An 18,117-nucleotide genomic window follows, 5' to 3' on the forward strand; every position below is an offset into this window, starting at 1 on the left:
GAAGCGCTTTGCCAAAAGCTGAAACTCCATCGAATGCATATCGAAGCTCATGTTAGCAGAATCACTAATGTGAGTGCAATTGCTAATTCACGTGTTAGTACTACAATTAAGTCACAATTCTCTAACTTTCAAACTCAGTTAGACTTTATAGTGCTGCCTTCAAAAATCTCACCAACCATATTTGCTACTTCCATCCACATATCTTCATTCGTCAACATGCTATTGATTACAGTCTCTGGTGTTGTTGCTGTATACCTGTCTCTTATATCATCCCACTTATGGCATCTAAACACAGTGTGTTCAACAGTGCTGCTAAATAGTGCTGCCTAAAGTTACTCAAATGCTACCTAGTTCAACAATTGATACTTCAAAATTGTTTATTCCGCCTAAGATATATTTAGCTGACCCATTTTTCTACCAGCCGAACAAGGCTGATGCTCTCATTGGAGCAGAAGTTTTTTATCACCTTCTATGCGTCGGACAAATACGATTGGCAGATGGGAATCCTATCCTGCAAAAAACTTCCTTAGGTTGGATAATATCCGGAAAGATACTAGAGTCTTCACATTCGGATGTTCCATCCCTACACTGCTGTCTTGCATCATCATCAGAAGATGTTCAACAACAAATTCAAAAATTTTGGTCTGTTGAAGAATTGCATTTCAACATGTCCGATACCTTATTGACAGGAGAAGACTCAGTTTGCGAGAAAATCTATTGTCATACAGTAAAGACAAATGAAGAAGGAAGGTTTATCGTTCAATTACCAATTAAATCAAACATCATCAATTTGGGCTCAACTCGAGAGATTGCATTAAGACGGTTTCTTTTATTGGAAAAACGTTTAAACCGAAACCCAGAATTAAAGCAACAATACGCCAAATTCATGAAAGAATACGAAGACCTCAATCACATGGAGTTGGTCAATGACGACGAGGTACAGAAATCAGGGTACCACATTTCCCATCACGCTGTCGTCAGGGAGAATAGTTCTACTACCAAGCTTCGAGTTGTGTTCGACGCGTCTTGTAAGTCGGATGCTAATTGTTCATTGAATGAGTGTCTAATGGCTGGACCTGTGGTTCAGGTGGACTTATTCTCCATTGTACTACGATTTCGCTCCCACATCTATGTAATGATCGCCGATATAGAGAAGATGTATCGACAAATTCTAGTAGAACCACAACAGACACAGTATCAGCTAATTTTCTGGCGAGAAGATTCATCTCAACAGATCAAAACGTACAGATTATTGACTGTTACATATGGGACAGCTTCAGCGCCATTTTTAGCCACTAGAACCTTAAAGCAACTAGCACTTCACAGTGTTAATACATTTCCTAAAGCAGCAGAAGTTATTCTCACAGATTTTTATGTGGATGATGTGCTAACTGGGACAAATTCTATATGAGAAGCTTTAGAACTGCAGACATAATTAATAAAGTGTTGTAAACAAGGGGGATTTAATTTAAGAAAATGGCGCGCAAACAACCATCAATTGATTGAAAACCTGCAACCAGAAAATTGCGATTCAGGGCACAACTACAACATAACAAACGACCATACAGTCAAAACACTTGGAATTCACTGGAACTCGCAAAATGATACATTTCAGTTTACAATAAATACAGATATTAAGGATAAGAATCGCGTCACAAAAAGAACCATTCTCTCGGAGGTTTCCAAACGTTTTGATCCTCTAGGCTTAGTCAGTCCTATTATTTTAAAGGAAAAGGTAATTATACAAGATTTATGGTAATTAAAGTTATCCTGGGATGACAGCGTACCTATCCATATTCACACCAAGTGTATACAATTAATTATAAATATAAACATTCATTAGCAGACCTTAATCAACTACGAATTCCTAGATGTATCATCTCGGACTCCCAAATCATTTCACTGCAACTACATACATTTTCTGACGCGTCTCAAGCAGATTATGGAGCCTGTGTGTATATAAGAAGTGAATATGCAAACGGTCACACTGAAAGCCGGTTGATCTGTTCCAAAACAAGAGTCGCTCCAATCAAGGCGATAACGCTGCCAAGATTAGAGTTATGCGGCGCTACGTTAGCATCAGAATTGGCTCAAAAAACATTATCGTCTTTGAAGATTAATGTGACCAAAAAGTATTTCTGGACCGATTCAACGATAGTTCTGTCATGGATATCATCTATAGGATCAGTCATGAATTAGCCTACAGGATCTTCAGTTACTTCCGGAAAAGGAGCTTCCAGAATATAAATCACAACTACGAGTCTTTGTTTCAATTGATAATAACAATTTTATTTATAAGTATTCATCATTTCATAAATTACATTATTGATTTTAAAATACTGTTTATCTAATACGTTTTTAATCCTGTATTAATGTATATTTTTTTTATTCCTACGAGTACTGTCGAAAAATTAGGCACCCTCGCCACAAAATCATAGACTCGTCTATATGTAATTCCTTTTTGGGATAGTACAGATTAGCCTGTTTTTCACTAAAAAAAAATCAATTAAAAGTTGTATATTATGAATATGATTACCTGTTGCTTGTTTATTATTACAATAATGAAGACCTCTCATAATTACCATAAATCTATTCCGGCTCATATAATTATGGAAAGCCTATCTATTAAATAATGGATACAATCTTTTATTTTGTTCAATTTAATGTTTCTCATGTGTAAATCAAGTACCAGAAACATGCGAAATTCGTCTTTTGTTGCAGGTTTCCATGATAAACAAAATTTATGGTGATTAAATCTTGTTCTAAGACTTCTGTGTAATTATTAATCATTTCATTCACAATCAAGTTAAAAAAAATATTATCAGCTAGTAGCTGAAAATAGTTAATTGGCTTACCATTAATTGGAACGGGAATACGAAGACTAGGATTTTCAACAAAATCAATTTTTTTAATTCCAATGAACCGGTCACCACACAAAATTACTCGCCACTTTCGTATTTGTTGTACGTCGAGTGGTTTTTGGTACAGAATGTATTTTCTTTAATCAATTAAAATCAGATGAATGTAAATATGATATGTTATGTTTTTCATAGTTCTGTTTCTTCATATTCTGTCAAGTTCTGTTCTGTCCGGTCACAGGTATATTTGTATCCATGTCATTTTCAGTTGTCTAAATATCATCGTCATTGGTTTCAGTTTCTCTGTATATAGTTTGCACAGCTGAATGTCAGTAAGATTTTCATCTTCACTCAGATCACTTTCACTACCCGATTCGACATCACTGTCATCTAAATATTCATATTCAGAGTCACTTTCGGCACTAAATTCACTGTTCCTACTCTCATTTTACAAAAAATATGTTTTAGTTCTTCCGCGAATAGTAGCGCCCATTTGACGGCTGTGGCGCTCAACGTGCTGAATACTGTTTATTTGGTACAGAAAGAGTAAGGTTTTCTGTATATTTTTCGTCTGTTTTGTTTCAATAAAAAACCGATTTTTAAAACTTTTTATTGGCTGTATTTACATTAATTTTCTCAGAATTATTCTCTACAAGTTTTGTTACTAATTCTTTCTCATTTATTAGTCATTTAACAAACCTATTGTATACAAACCTAAAAAACTTGTTTTTCCACACCAAATTTAGTGTTTTACGTCGGATATCTTAAAAACTAAGGAAGTTACAGTTCTACGACTTGTTTTATCCTATTTCTCAGCTCTAATTACATAAGAAACCACCAACTGTACTGCTTTATTTGAGTCCCAAAAATTACAGTAGGGCTTCTTTTTATTAGAAGAGCTGAAATCCGGGCAAAATCTTTCGCTAACCGTAACTCGAAAACAAAGCATTTGCGGATCTATGTTTATGGAACCTTTTTCATTATTTTCACCAGTAGAACATGTCCTGAAAGTTTCTCCATCTGTTCGTAACACATTCTGTGTGTATATAGATATATATATATATGTAATTTTTTTTTGTGTATGTGTAGGTCATGGAGAAGATTGTTTCTATATTTTTCCAATGAACTTTTCTTTCCTGAAGGAAATAAAAAAGAGAGAAGATATTGATAAGAAAGTGTCAGAAGAAGTGGTTAGAATGTGGACAGATTTTGCTAAATATGGGTAAATATTATAACAACTTTTAGTTGATTCGTTCTTATTCAGTGATCCTTGCAAAATTTTAGCTTGTAAGATTTAGTCACTTAAATTGATATTTGAGATATTTAACATTCTTAAAAAATTGTTTTGCTGGTTTTAAATACTTACTTTTGCTGTGATTATTGTTAAAATCAAACATTCATTATCACCAAAAAAAATTTGGCTTGACTTAGTTCAGATGCTGCAATTAATATGTTTTATCATGATTCTGAAATAAATGTGTGATACTGGATTACCTTACTCATAACCTAGAGTTAATTAAATGAATACTGATCTTTAAAATTAATTACTAACTGTTATTAAAAACAATTTTTTTTATTTTTATTTACTATCTTTCTTGTGCCTTTGTAGTCATCGTCTATGATTACAGAGATTATTAGATAACTACAGTGCCACTGAGGATGAAAAAAGTAGTAGTTGATTATTTTTTATGCACATTTGTCAGGTATAAATTTTGTGCAGTTAAATCTGTAATTTAATATGTTATATTATTCATCAATTAGCTGATAGTGTTGCTCTTGATGATACATGTTTGTTTTGCTAAAATGAAATTATATGTTAAATGCCGTATAAATATGTTAAATACCGTTTGAGCTTCTTCAAATACGCTAGAGGGAGCTAATGCAGTTCTCATTAAATTGTCTATTAAATATTATGAAATAATTTCTTATAGTTCTAATCACATTCAAGTTTGTTCTTTCACTTCAACTGGCAAAGATGTCACTTTCAGCAACCTACTTACTGCCCATCAAGGCATCCTATATTAAGTCCTTAAAGAAGTCGTTGAAATGTTCCACGACTTCTTTAAGGATCATTGCTGTCATTTTATAATCAGTGGTGATTGTAAATCCCAACACATCCACTGGGGTTCAAGGTTTGTTAACCGAAAGGACAAGAGCTATAAGCATGCATAGAAATCCATAATTACTTTATGTTATCAACAGGGAAACCTACATATTGGCCCATTATTCAAACAGAAATTCTGATTTACCAAATTATGTTTTGTTTTAAAAGTTATCAATGAGTTGTACACCAATATTAAAAGCTGCTGCGGTTGTTCTTCTGACCATTTACTGAGCATACTTAGGGTTATCATACAGATTGTTGAGAAATCTTCAAAAACTGTCTTTGCTCTATAAAAACACAAATTCGTACAACCATCTTTATGCAATAAAATTACAAATTGGTACAATTTTGCTTGTTACTGATCACAATCTAAATCTTATTTCTGGAAATATCTAATAAAGTCAGTGAAGGTACACAATACATTACCTCTTAACTTCAAAAAGCTGCTTCGGTAAGTATACTCATCTTTCACTCCATAGAATTGGAAAATTCCTATTATTCCCAGGAAATTACATAAGAGCCCATTCATAAGAGGGAATTATTAATAAGAGGTGTTTATGGCATGCCTTGAGTACTAGTAGGCACCCAGCAAATAAACACAATTTAACTGAGCAAACGTGGACTTGAAAGAACTAATACTCAAAATAAAAAACTAATTTCTCCGAACACATATAAAAAATTTACCAGCTACAGTGAAGATTGATATTTTGCTATAGAAAGTAGCCAACTAAAATAAAATACCTGTACAACCAGATTCTAAGGTTAATTAGGAATAATAAAATTCCAACATTTTCCTTCAAACTGGAAGGTTTTAAAAATGTATTATGACACCAAATCTGAAAAATTGTTTTTCAAGTTTTATCATATTGGCCGATTCGTTTGCTCTAATTATCTAAGTTCTTTGCAAGATTACAAATTTGAGTTCCCTGATGGTCATCCCGCTATTGAGCAAGTCAGTCCAATAGTTGCCATTAGTACTAATAGCCTTAAAAAAAATTTGTTGAGTTGTTTTTCTTGATGAATATCATGCATTTGACATTTGGGTATCCTATTCAAGCTTAAGAAAACAATACTGTGCATTTATTTAATCTTATTTTCAGAACAGAATATTTCAGGTAAAGTATAAAGAAGCTTTTTTCATAATATTGTGACATTAAATCTGGTGTTTCTCATGGTCCAGTCCTCAGAGGAGTGCTTTATTCCTGTATACATCTGATGGTGTTCCTAGTAACATCTGAGGTGGTTGATGACAAAGATATTCTTTGTGCCAATAATGATCCTGTTGTTGCAGCATATAATGCCTAGCAATATCTAAGTGACGTGCAGCAATGGTAAGATAAGTGAAAAAATAAGAAAATACTAATAAGTCTTGTCATGTCACTTTCACTTTGAATAGAGAGAGTTATCCACCTGTTCATTTAAATCATGAAGCCAAAACTACAGTAAGATATCTTGGTCTGCTTCTAGACTGGAAATTTATCTGGAGATATCATGTTGCCTTCAGTAGGAAAGAGCTCAATATTTGTTTCAAAAAGGTAATAGAAAAACATTCACTTGTATTAACTGACAGTAAACACCTGATTTATAAAGCAACATTGAAGCCAATATGAAAATGTGGAATATAAGTCTGGAGGACTTGTAACTAGCAAGATGAATGTAGAAATGCTCCAGGGATTCCAGAATAATATCTTAGCAGTGAATCTTCAAGACAACAGTCAAGATATCTGACATTTAAAGTGACATTGTGATTTAGATCTCAGTGATAGGAAACACTAAATATATGAATTTGTAATTTAACTTCCTAGCAGTATATAATAATTATCATCAGTAATAAATTAAATAAAAATATCGCTTCTGCTTATTTTATTTTATCTATTAATGATATTAAGATATAAGTACACTTGTAAATATATTGATAATAAAAACGGAAATACTGTAATTAGATATTTTAATAATTTTAGTTTTAAAATTGCAGTTTTTGTATAAATCTAATAGTATATAGTTATCTAAATTTAGTGGTTAGATTTGAAAATTGGTAACTTTTTGTATACATTTTCTACATTGTATAAAGAACAAAAATTTAGTTTTCAATTTTTCAGTTAGAATTGCCTTTTTTTACTCTTTACTATATTAGGGCTATTAAGTGCTAGTTGGGGTTCTCATTCAATCATTTATGTCTGCCCCTTTACTTAGTTATAATCAAATAGCTGATTGCAAATAAATTAATTAATTAAAAATAAAATCTTCTTCACTGATGATGAAAAACCAAAATGTTGCTAAGTTCTCTATCAGTCACATGAATCTATGAGCCTAGTCATAAGATCACTCCAAAGAGGTTATTGAAAATGTTTTTCTGCAACTAAAGAAGCACATCAGTTTATAAACTGATGCGCTAGAATTGGTTCAGTTTTTAAAAAGTAATGATTTTGTGTTTATTGCTTATTGTAACTAATATTATATGTTAATAAATGCATTTATTTAATATATGTCTCTTAAAACACCAATAAGAAGGGGAAACAAGGGCCTTGGATTTCCTATTCCTGTTAGTATTTCTAACAGGCTGAATGGAAAAGTGAATTAAGACTGAATTAAGAGGAAGGAAATTGAATACAGAAATTCAATAGTCTCAATTTATATTCTGGAATTGCTGGAAATATTTAAATTGGCAATAATATATTATTGAGGTACCAAATTCATAACAAAGAAAATTTGAAAGTACTTACAAACCTGAATTTTAGTACTACTATTTCTAAAGGTGTGTTAGTAAAAATAAGCATAAATTATGATATAATTATGTAATATTATAATTGTATTATATTTTGTTACAATTATTTCTAAATGTGTATTTAGTAAAAATGAGAGTAATTATTTTAATTATAAATTAATTTTCAATCTTACAAACTCAGTATCTGCCTGCATAATATAGTCATTGCAGTCTTCTACAACACAATAATTTGTATCACATTTTACATCTTTTTCCAGAAATCCAACACCGAACTCAAAAGACTGGGAAAAATTCTCTAGGAAACACATGAACTACTATCACATTGAATATGGTAAAACAAGAATGGAAAATGGTTTTTATAAAGAAAAAATTAACTTTTGGAAGAATTTAGAATGGAGAAATAAATTAACATCAAATAATGTATTAATTAAAACTGAATTATAATTTTTACAGTTTTGTTTGAAAGTAACAATTTAGATTACATAACATGTGTTATTAAATTGTTAATGTTCTATTTATTGAATAAAATAAATATTAGTTTATGTTTATGTTTATTTAGTTACTTTCACTTAGAAAAAAGTAAAAATCATCAACATTTTTTATAAACCTGGTCTTCTTTGCCACTAATGCTAGTTTTATACTCTAAAATTACTCTTAAATATTATTAGTGCCATAATCTCAAATTTAACCCCATTTTAAAGGAAAAATTTATAATTTATAACAGTAGCAATTCTTTGTGATAGTTTAAATTTGTGCTGCATTTCACGATATACTCGTATATCTCATTATAGTGAGATTATTTGATAATCATCATCAGATGGCTACCATAGAAATCACTTTCTTTCGTTAGGTAAATTCATTACCTAACACAAATGTAAGGGTTGACTTGACACTCATGTCACAGATTCTTAACAACACACACTTTTTTTATAATATTTTCAGTCAAAATTTCACAGAAGACCCATGAAATTTCAAAGCAACATCATAAATTTACAAAAAAGGAACAATTATTCTCTAAATCAAGTCAGGAATGAGGACCTGGACACCAGTGAAATGCCATCAACAAAAAAATTTGAAGTGTAGATGCAAAGAGTTTTCATGTAAACATATTTTTTATATATGATGATGATGCTGATAATACTTTCAGAAGGGAAAAATTATCCTTGTGTGTAATTTAAAAAAAATACACATACTGAAGTTGAAAAATTTCCACCAGATATTTTCATTCAACACATTACATCTGAATTTTTCTAGAACTTCATTACACCGTGTCTTAAAATCAATAAATTTTTGTTTCATGTTCAGAAAAAATTATTCTTTATTGATTGAACATGAACATATTATTTCATGGTGAAAGATGCAAATATTCAGCATTAATAATCAGTTTTGTAATATTTGCATTTGGATGTAAAATAACAGGATGTTTGACATGGTAATATAATACAGAGTATTGTAATCTGCCTCCTACATGAAGTAAGCCTAAAATATCCAGAAATGGATCAAGTGATATAAGTTTACTATGATTAGAAGTAGAATGATTATTTTTAAGATTATTTATTTCGTTACTAAAATTCATGTGTTGCGATTATTGAATAAAAAGGTTAAGAGAATGATTTAATTCCTTAGTAGTTAAGAAACCAATGATTCGTTCCAATTGATTTGATTTACCAAAAAAATCTAAAAAAAATCTAAAACCGAAACTAAATGTGCGAATTAAAGTGTGTAGTGAAGAAAGTCGTTCTCTGTAATCAAATACAACAGTAGATACTAATGTTGTTACTATATTTTTGCGTTTTTCTATTAAACATTAAGAATTCATATTACAGTTATTAAAAGTAATATTATTATCCTTTGGCCAATGAAAAGAAAATTGTGAAAGCCATTGAGGACCATGTCACCAAAGTGACATGTCAAGTAATTTACTTGGTGAACAACATCTAGACAATATGTCTGCTGGATTATCAGAGGATTTGACATAATGCCAATTAGCATTTAAAGTATTTTTCTTAATCTCAGAAATTTTATTGCTGACAAATACTCTCCAATTAGATGGTTGTCCATGAATCCAATGTAGTGCTACAGTAGAATCTGTGTGTAAATATATCTCATCACTATGTATGTTTAAGACAGTAACTACCTTTAATAATAAACGACTAAGTAGAAAACAACCACAAAGTTCAAGTCTAGGTAGTGTAATTTGTTTTAAGGGGGCTAATTTTAATTTAGAACAAAGTAAATTAGAAGAAATTGTATGGTTGGCATATACAATACGTATATAAATGCAACAGCCATAGTCTTGTTCAGAGGCATCGGAAAATCCATGTATTTGAATAGAATTAACTCTACTATCAATGTTAGGTTTGATGGACCAATTTATTTTGATTCAATCAAATGCAACTGGTTGCATAAATTGAACCATTGTGATAAAAACAAGTTGGGTAATATTTCATCCTAATTAATTTTAAGTTTCCACAACAATTGCATAAAATGTTTGTGTGAGAATAATAGGACCAATGAGTCCTAAAGGATCAAATAGACCGACTATAATGGACAGAATATTTCTTTCAGAGTGTTTTTTAGAATTATTAGAATGAGTAGTTGGGAAAAGTAGCGTGTCTGAAGAATTATTCCAAAGAACTCCTAAAGTACGTATATTTTGTTCTTGATTTGAAGGAATGGAAGAGTTGTGAAAACCATTTACTATTATAAACCATTAATGGAATGGAAAACCATATTGTTGTAATGATTTAGAAATATAAATTTTCAGCGGAATAACTTAAGTTATCTGAATCTGTTGTAAGACCATCAACAGAAAAATAATTTCAAATGACCTTAGAGGCTTGTGGAAAATCATTCTCATTTTCATTAGCTATTTGAATTAGACTCTAGTGACTAAATATGGTGCACAAGCAGACCCATACATTACGGTTGATAATGCGAAGTATTTTATAACTTGATCTGGAGAATCATGCCACATTGTAAATTGTAATCACTAGGTTTAACTAATACCTGATGATACATTTTGTAATTGTGATGTAACACATACATTTTGTAATGATGTAATTATTGAATCTGAATCTAAGCAATATGGAAATAGGTCTTGCTAGATTACAGGTCTGACTAATAAAGTATCATTGAGGGATAGGCCATTAGTCGTTTTAGATGAACCGTCAAAGACAACTTGAATTTTAGTAGTTAGTTAGATTGGGCTTGAATATTGGATGGCGGGGTAAATAGCACACATTCGATTTGTTAATTAACAAATCATTGGAAATGAGTAATGTCATGTGACCTAATTCTAATTATTACTAAATAGTCCTTTTTAAGGTTGGCATTGTTGATTAGTTTTCTTCTAAAAGATAAGAATTTATCTTTAGCATTAACAAAAGAATCACCTAATTGAATGTTATTATCTTTTTGTGGTAACAACATGACTAATTTGTCTTATTTCAAGTAGTGTTAGACTGAAAATGTTTTTCACAAGGTTAACTGAACCATCAATATTAATTTCTTAAAGTCTCCAGAAATTCTCAAGTATAGTTGGGAGATTTTCATGAGTGTTATGAGCAAGAAAGATACAACACTATTGTTGCCCTTAACGTTATTAGGAAGGTGACCACTAAGTATATATCCAGTTTAGTTTCCTGAATAATAGGATATCTAGAATTTCGAATGAATTTTGACTGTATTGTTATAATGCTATTCTTTGGTTTCATTTTCTGTTTTTTTTTTTGTGCATTTGAAGTGAATGCATTAATATTTTCTAGACTTAGACGTACAGCTGCAGCTGGTATTGATGGTAATCCATCATATATAATCAAAGGTTTGGATGATTTTATCAGTCCAATATGTCAAGAGCTATTTAAGTTTAACAAGCGGAATTTCCCTCAATCACTGGTTTTCTCTATTTCTAAAAACGGAAATCTCCGATTAATTTCAAACTTTAGGACTGTATGACTGTTGAATGTGATTTCAAAAGTTTTTGAAAAAATTATCCACCAATATTTATATTCTGCTCTGTTTCATAGCATCTTGTCTTATCAGCATGGCTTTTTGTCTAAGAGGTCTACAGTAACTAATCGTAATCAAATGTTATAATTCATATTCCCTGAGATCAAAGGTAGAAAACAAGTTGATGATGTATATATCGACTTTCAGAAGTCTTTTTGGTATCAGAAAGAACAATCCTATCTTTTTGAACGAATATTCAAAGTAAAGATTTAAAAAGGATTTCTAGTATGTATACTGATCCATCGCACGTTCCTCAGTTTTCCAATTGTGTCATCTGCTTTTCATTCTTTACATTAATGAAATTCCTTCCAAGATCCTTAATGTAGAAAATGTAATAAAAGATTTTTGCCAATTTGTTTGACAAAATGATGTATTCCTTATAAAAAAATTTGTTTTTAATCATTTAACAATATATGAATGAGAATTTCATTTTATGAATTTATCCTTTAAAACGCTCAAGGTAAATATTTTCCACAATTAATGGCAATAATAATTTTGTCCAAAATTTAATACCATCAATGCTCTTCATGCAGAAATTTTTTGACCCATTTTCGAAGAATTTTCATTGAACAAATCTGATAATATTAATTAAAATTTACTCTAACACAGATACGCGTGTTTTCTAGACTAATATTTTTATTATAATCTCCTTGAAACGTCGACATTTGCACAAAAAAAAAATCCGGCACCCAAAATGTTTACCGATCTCTATACTTTCCCTAAGTAGCCATGTACCGCAGCAGCATTAATGCTATAGCCGATAAAGAAAAAATTGTCAATGAACATCTTTTTTGGCCTGCTCCGTAGTCTTCCGATAAGCAAAATTCTTCATCATTTAGTTTTTTAGCATTTATGAAATCTGAATTGTTTTTTATCAAGTCTTTATATTTCATAAAATATTTCTTTTCATATTTTTCTTAATTTTAAAATCTTAAATTTCTTAGAAAAAAAACATGTTGAACAAAAAATGTTTACTTAAGAATTTGTACTTTTATACTCTTATTTAGTCGATGTTTTAATATTCATGATGATAGATTAAGTTAAATATATATAATGAAGTTTTCTCAGAAGTGATGTTTACAATCATTTCTGATTTTATTAAAATCTCCCGTCTACTAAATAAACAACTGAAGGTCATATTTTTTGAGAGGCTTGATACGTTAGTAAAAATTAACAGCTAGTAAACATATAGCATTTATTATTACTTGCCTCTTCGAACGGAAGTGTTCTTTGAAGTGGAGATTATGCGGAATTTAAAAAAATAAATTTCTTTAAAATAATTGATAAACAATTATTTATTTAATTACTTCAAGAGTCTGTACACACGCATATTATCACTAAATATTATCAATGAAATTTTTTACTTCCAAATATCAATTCATCTTGATATTATTTTTTGATTAATATAAACATTTTAAAATCATATTATCAAAATAAACATACCAATTTTTTAATTTAAAAAATGATTATACTTGAATGAAATTAATATTATTTGAAAAATGGTCTATAGTCCAGGAGGTATCTGTTTTGGATTGGACTTTTTCTGTATAATCGCTAATTTTTTGCTTTAATGCTTCCGTTATATCATCATAAATAATTATTTCGTTATGCGCCAGTTGAAAAAGGTGAGCTTAAATTTTTATTAAACAAAATGTAAAATAAACGCAAAAATATTCATTTTTACTTCATTGTACGAAGTAAAGGAAGTATTGTGATTGCGAAACATTTCGGTTTTCATATTTCAACGGAAATATTCATTTTGACCATCCCTGAATCCATTTTGACTAGTTTCGGCGTGACATCTGTACGTACGTATGTATGTATGTGGGTATGTATCTCGCATAACTCAAAAATTATTAGGCGTAGGATGTTGAAATTTTGGATTTAGGACTGTTGTAACAACTAGTTGTGCATCTCCCTTTTTGATTACAATCGAAATTAAAATTATCAAACTTCATCTCCTTTTACATATAAATGTGTAAATATAATTTAATAGATATTAATATGTAAAAAATTTGGTGAAATATCTGATTATTTAATATTAATTGAAAATTATAATTTAGAATCATATTATTTTTGGATTTTCTTAGCAAATTCTTATAAAAATTGTATATTTATTTTTTAAAAAAATCAATTTATTTAATTATTTGAAAGAAAAATAAAATACATTTTCCAATTGTATTCAATTTAAAGTGATGGTTGAAAATTTTTTTCACTTGTGCGTAATATGCACAAGATTTATGGTTTGTATTTCAGATTTCTCGTGTGCCGTATAAATAAAAGTTAATAATAATTAAACTATTCCGTTTAGTGAACTTCTGTATACTGGTACAAAAATATTAATTTTGACCTTACGCTGTAGAATAATCAGTTTTTATTATTGGATTATTTGGTAAACAATTTATTTAAATAGTAATCAAGGGGACTTTTACTGTAACCTAATGTTTTAGCAATTGTGTAACTGTCCACTTTTGTTAAAGAATTGGAGGATCGTATCTCACTTTCAAATGAAATAATTTAAATGAATTGCAGCAAAAATGTGTATATGTAACTTAATAGACGTATAAGGAAGTCATGTGGTGTCCTCATCAGATTTATTTCTCCCATTTCCTTAAATAACTAGATTTCTGTTCATTTGCGAGAAAAGATCGAGAGTAGAAATAAGTTTTGTTATTAAATTTTACACTCAATATCATTGATTGCAAATCAAAAAATACGTTATTATTAATGCAAAAATGGCAATATCTGTCAAAAAATGAAAAAATAAGATTTTTTGGGAATTTTTTTTGAGTACTTATATTATATATAGGACCTTCAGATTTTGCCTCAAAGAACCTTTTGATATGATAAAACAGCACTCCAAGTTTCAAGAAAATGGGTCTAACAGTTTTGCACAATAATTTTGCGATCCAGATTTTAAAAAAAATGCATTTTTTCCAAATTGTGTACAGCTTAAAATAAAAGTCTCTAGATACTAGAAAATCTAATCACTCATAAAAGAGCACTCAAACTTTCAAATGCATTTTGAAAATGTTAAATCGGTTTGTAAGGAGAGCCTGGAGAATTATAGGTAGATTTCATAAGAAAGCAGCTACCTATTGTAATGGGTACCATGATTCGATCTCCGGAAACTTTCGACATATCTTCGCGTTTCACATCCCCAGACCCCAAAACCACCGTCAGTTCAAAAGTTTATATATACATTTATATATCTATATGTATATTTCACTTCTTGTGAACACGGTAACTGCCGTAATTTTACACCAATCACTTTCAAATTATACATTAAATATAACGATCCAAAATCTCGGTCGAGTTCGTTAATACGCAAAGTCGGACCGTGGTAATGGAAATAGGGGAGCTTTTTCGAAAAAACAAAATATCACCATAACTTTCTTATTAAGTAAAATATCGAATTCGTTTAAAGTTCCTACTGTTGTGGATAAGGGCCTAAAACTTATCTAAGTCAAATATTTTTGATATCACCAACCATCGGCCCACGGGGTGGAAAAATGAGGTTTCGAAGACAAAAAAAATCATACCTCCATTAATATGCACAGTTTCGAATCGGTTTAAAGTGGTGGTTAGTCCTCTAAACATTACCTAAAACTTTTTTCTGAAACAATTTTTGATATAACCAACCCTTACGGCTAGGGATGACCAAAATATTGCTGGAATTGTAAGAAGGTGGGGCTTGTCGTACGCTAAATATGTGAAACTTTTTTTCACGTGCAACTATTGTCGTATTGAGTAAATTTGAAATTTTTCTTAATTTTAAGTTGAAAATCTTTTTTTCCCTTTCTTAGAACCGGTGAAATCTGCCTCCGCCTCCTGGCATGCGGAGCAAAAAAGCAAAAATTGCAATTTTTTGCTTTTAAACAAACTGAATATCTTCACGAATTTTTATCTAAATTAATTTAAAAAGCACACCTTAAAAGTACTTAGAAAGAAGCTTCTTTTTAAAAAAGAAAGTTTCGTTTCGTTAATTATCTCCGGAGATATAACCGATCAAAGTTTATCTCAATTGCGCAACTTTTGGAATAATTAATTATCGATAAATTAATAGACCGATATTTAGCAATAAATCGCGTTTGCCAGTATGATATTTGAACTTTGTAGCTTACAACACATCGATTTAAAAAAGAACAATAATTTTGTTTGTTAAAATTGCAAGTAAGTTTGAAAAATTCCCTAGGCTCTACACAATTTGGGAAAATCGCACTGAACGGTATCAAGAAACAATCATGCAGTTTATAGTTTTGCTACATGCAAAACTATAAACGTGATTGCTGGCTACAAGACAGAGCAATTGCACACCGGCGAACAGTAATATGCAATTTCTTCGATGACCGGGTAATTTCTCGTGGTTTTTCTTGTGAGTCTGGAACGACTGTTTTTGTCAGTGTTTTTTTTTTGCTTAATTTTATCTTGTCTGTGGTGTCTTCTAGTGTAAGGCCAATTTCCTTCAGATCCTCTCTTATTTCTCTGATCCATCTGCATCCTATCTTGGTGTTTTTCGAGTCAAGATTATACTGAACCAGCTGTTTCAGAGGTCTCAAATCTTGCATCCTCATGATGTATCCAAAGAATCCTATTCTTCTTTTATGCATGGTATCAATGTTAGGTTCTAACTCTGAGTACACAACTTTATTGGGAGTTGTGGTGCGATCCACCACTCCCCATTTTTCTGGTACTTTTTGGTGATGCAGGTTCTTCCAGTTCGTCTTTTGATTTACTAGAGTCTATCAAGCTTTGATTGTTTGTACAGAAGATTACTTTGATTGTTTGTTGTTTGGAAGAGTGTTTCTCCTGCATATGTATAAGCTTATAATTTTATAACTGTTACAAAATCTAGTGTCTTATCTTTGCACTCATGGATAGACATTTTTACTGTAGGTGTACCAGGCTAATCTTGTACTTTAGCTAGTTTGTTTGTTCTTGTTTGGATTGAGGTTTTTTCATTTAGGGTGTTTGTTATTATTTCTCCGAGGTATTTAAATTGGGTTACTATTTTGACTTTATTACCGTTTATGTTTACTTCTTTCTATTGTGTTGGATTAAGGCATAATTTCCATCTTTTCCAATGATATTTTGAAGCCAATCTTACTTGCAATATTTTGAAGTTCTAATATTTCTGTTTAAGCTTCATCGATGTCGTTTGTTAGCAGTGCCAAGTCATCGGTGAAATCAAAGCAGTTTGTTTTGATTTTTTGGCCTATTTTTATTTTTGGGGCGTATTGATTAAGCCATTCCTTCTCATCATTTCCGGAGCGCAGTTGAATTGTAATGGTGAAAGTCCATCGTATTGCCACAGTCCTGTATTGATCTCAAATGGTTTCGAGAGTTCACCTCTGAATTTCAGTTTTGACTCAATGTTTGTGAGGACCAGTTTTATCATGTTTATTAATTTGGGATGTAGTCCGAGATATGTTATAACGTTTAGTGGGGATTCTCTGTGGATGCAATCGTAGCTTTCTTGAAGTCTACAAACGTTATCACCATGTTCTATTTCTTTTTCTGTTGTTCTCCATTATTAGCTTGAGACTCATGATCTGGTCTGGACAGCTCCTCCAGGGTCTGAAACCTCCCTGGTATTCTGCTAGTTCTTTCTCTAGTTGTAAATAGTTTCTGTTGAGGATGATTCTTGAAAGAATTTTTTATGTTTTGTCTAACAGTGAGATTCCCCTATAGTTTTCAGGATCTGTTTTGTCCGCTTTTTTGTGTAGTGGCTGAATGAGGGCTGTCATACAGTATTCTGGTAGTTCTTCTTTGATCCAAATGTTAACAGCTGTTGATGAGCAGCGATTTTTGCTGGTCTTCTTGCATGCTTCCAGATCTCTACAAATGGCTGATCTTCTCCCACTCTCTGTAATTCTTCATCTCACCAAATGTTTGGTAGACTTCTTTTATTATGGGAAGATTGATGTTTTCTGGTGCTGGTGCTAAATAGTATTGGGATGCTGGTGTTGAAGTTTGGGAGTTCTGTTGGTTCTTCGCAATTTAGGAGCTTGTTGAAATATTTACCTAGGATTTCTGCATTGTCTTTACTGTTATGGGCTAGATTATGGTTTTCATCTTTCATTAGTAAGGTTGGGGGGGGGGGTCGTATTTTAGGAGTTCTTTTTAAAGGTTTTATGGTAGTCTCTTGACTACATGTTTTGAATTCTTCTTCTATTGATTTCAGTGTGTCTTTTTTGGTATTGTCTTTTTATTTTCCTTAGGGTTTTGTGGGGTTTTTTTTTTCTTTAATTTACTAGATTTTGAAAGGATGTTTCTATTGGTGTAATAGCCATGCTTGATGTTTCTTCTCCCCTGTTTTGTTGCATTCACTGTTCCACCATTGATGCTTTTTACAGAGTTTTGCCGGGGGAGGGGCAATTCTTCTGTGGTTTGTTTAAGGTTGTTGACTAAGTCTTTGA

The 18,117-nt window shown here is 31.1% G+C and overlaps 1 protein-coding gene across 2 annotated transcripts in view; it reads left to right on the top strand.

Moving 5' to 3' along the window:
* The window catches only part of LOC142320230 (esterase E4-like), a 44,213-nt gene extending 35,985 nt beyond the window's left edge, over window positions 1-8,228 (top strand). The window contains exons 9-10 of one of the 2 annotated variants that reach the window (XM_075357928.1): window positions 3,942-4,080; window positions 7,945-8,228. In XM_075357928.1, coding sequence (XP_075214043.1) covers window positions 3,942-4,080; window positions 7,945-8,131 — 326 coding nt within the window. In that variant the 3' untranslated portion in view covers window positions 8,132-8,228. The remainder of the gene's footprint in view (window positions 1-3,941; window positions 4,081-7,944) is intronic. The other variant, XM_075357929.1, reaches the window with a different exon arrangement.
* The last annotated feature ends 9,889 nt before the right edge of the window (window positions 8,229-18,117 follow it).

This window comes from Lycorma delicatula, chromosome 2 (genome assembly GCF_047948215.1).
Source record: "Lycorma delicatula isolate Av1 chromosome 2, ASM4794821v1, whole genome shotgun sequence".
Classification (NCBI taxonomy): Eukaryota; Metazoa; Arthropoda; class Insecta; order Hemiptera; family Fulgoridae; genus Lycorma; species Lycorma delicatula.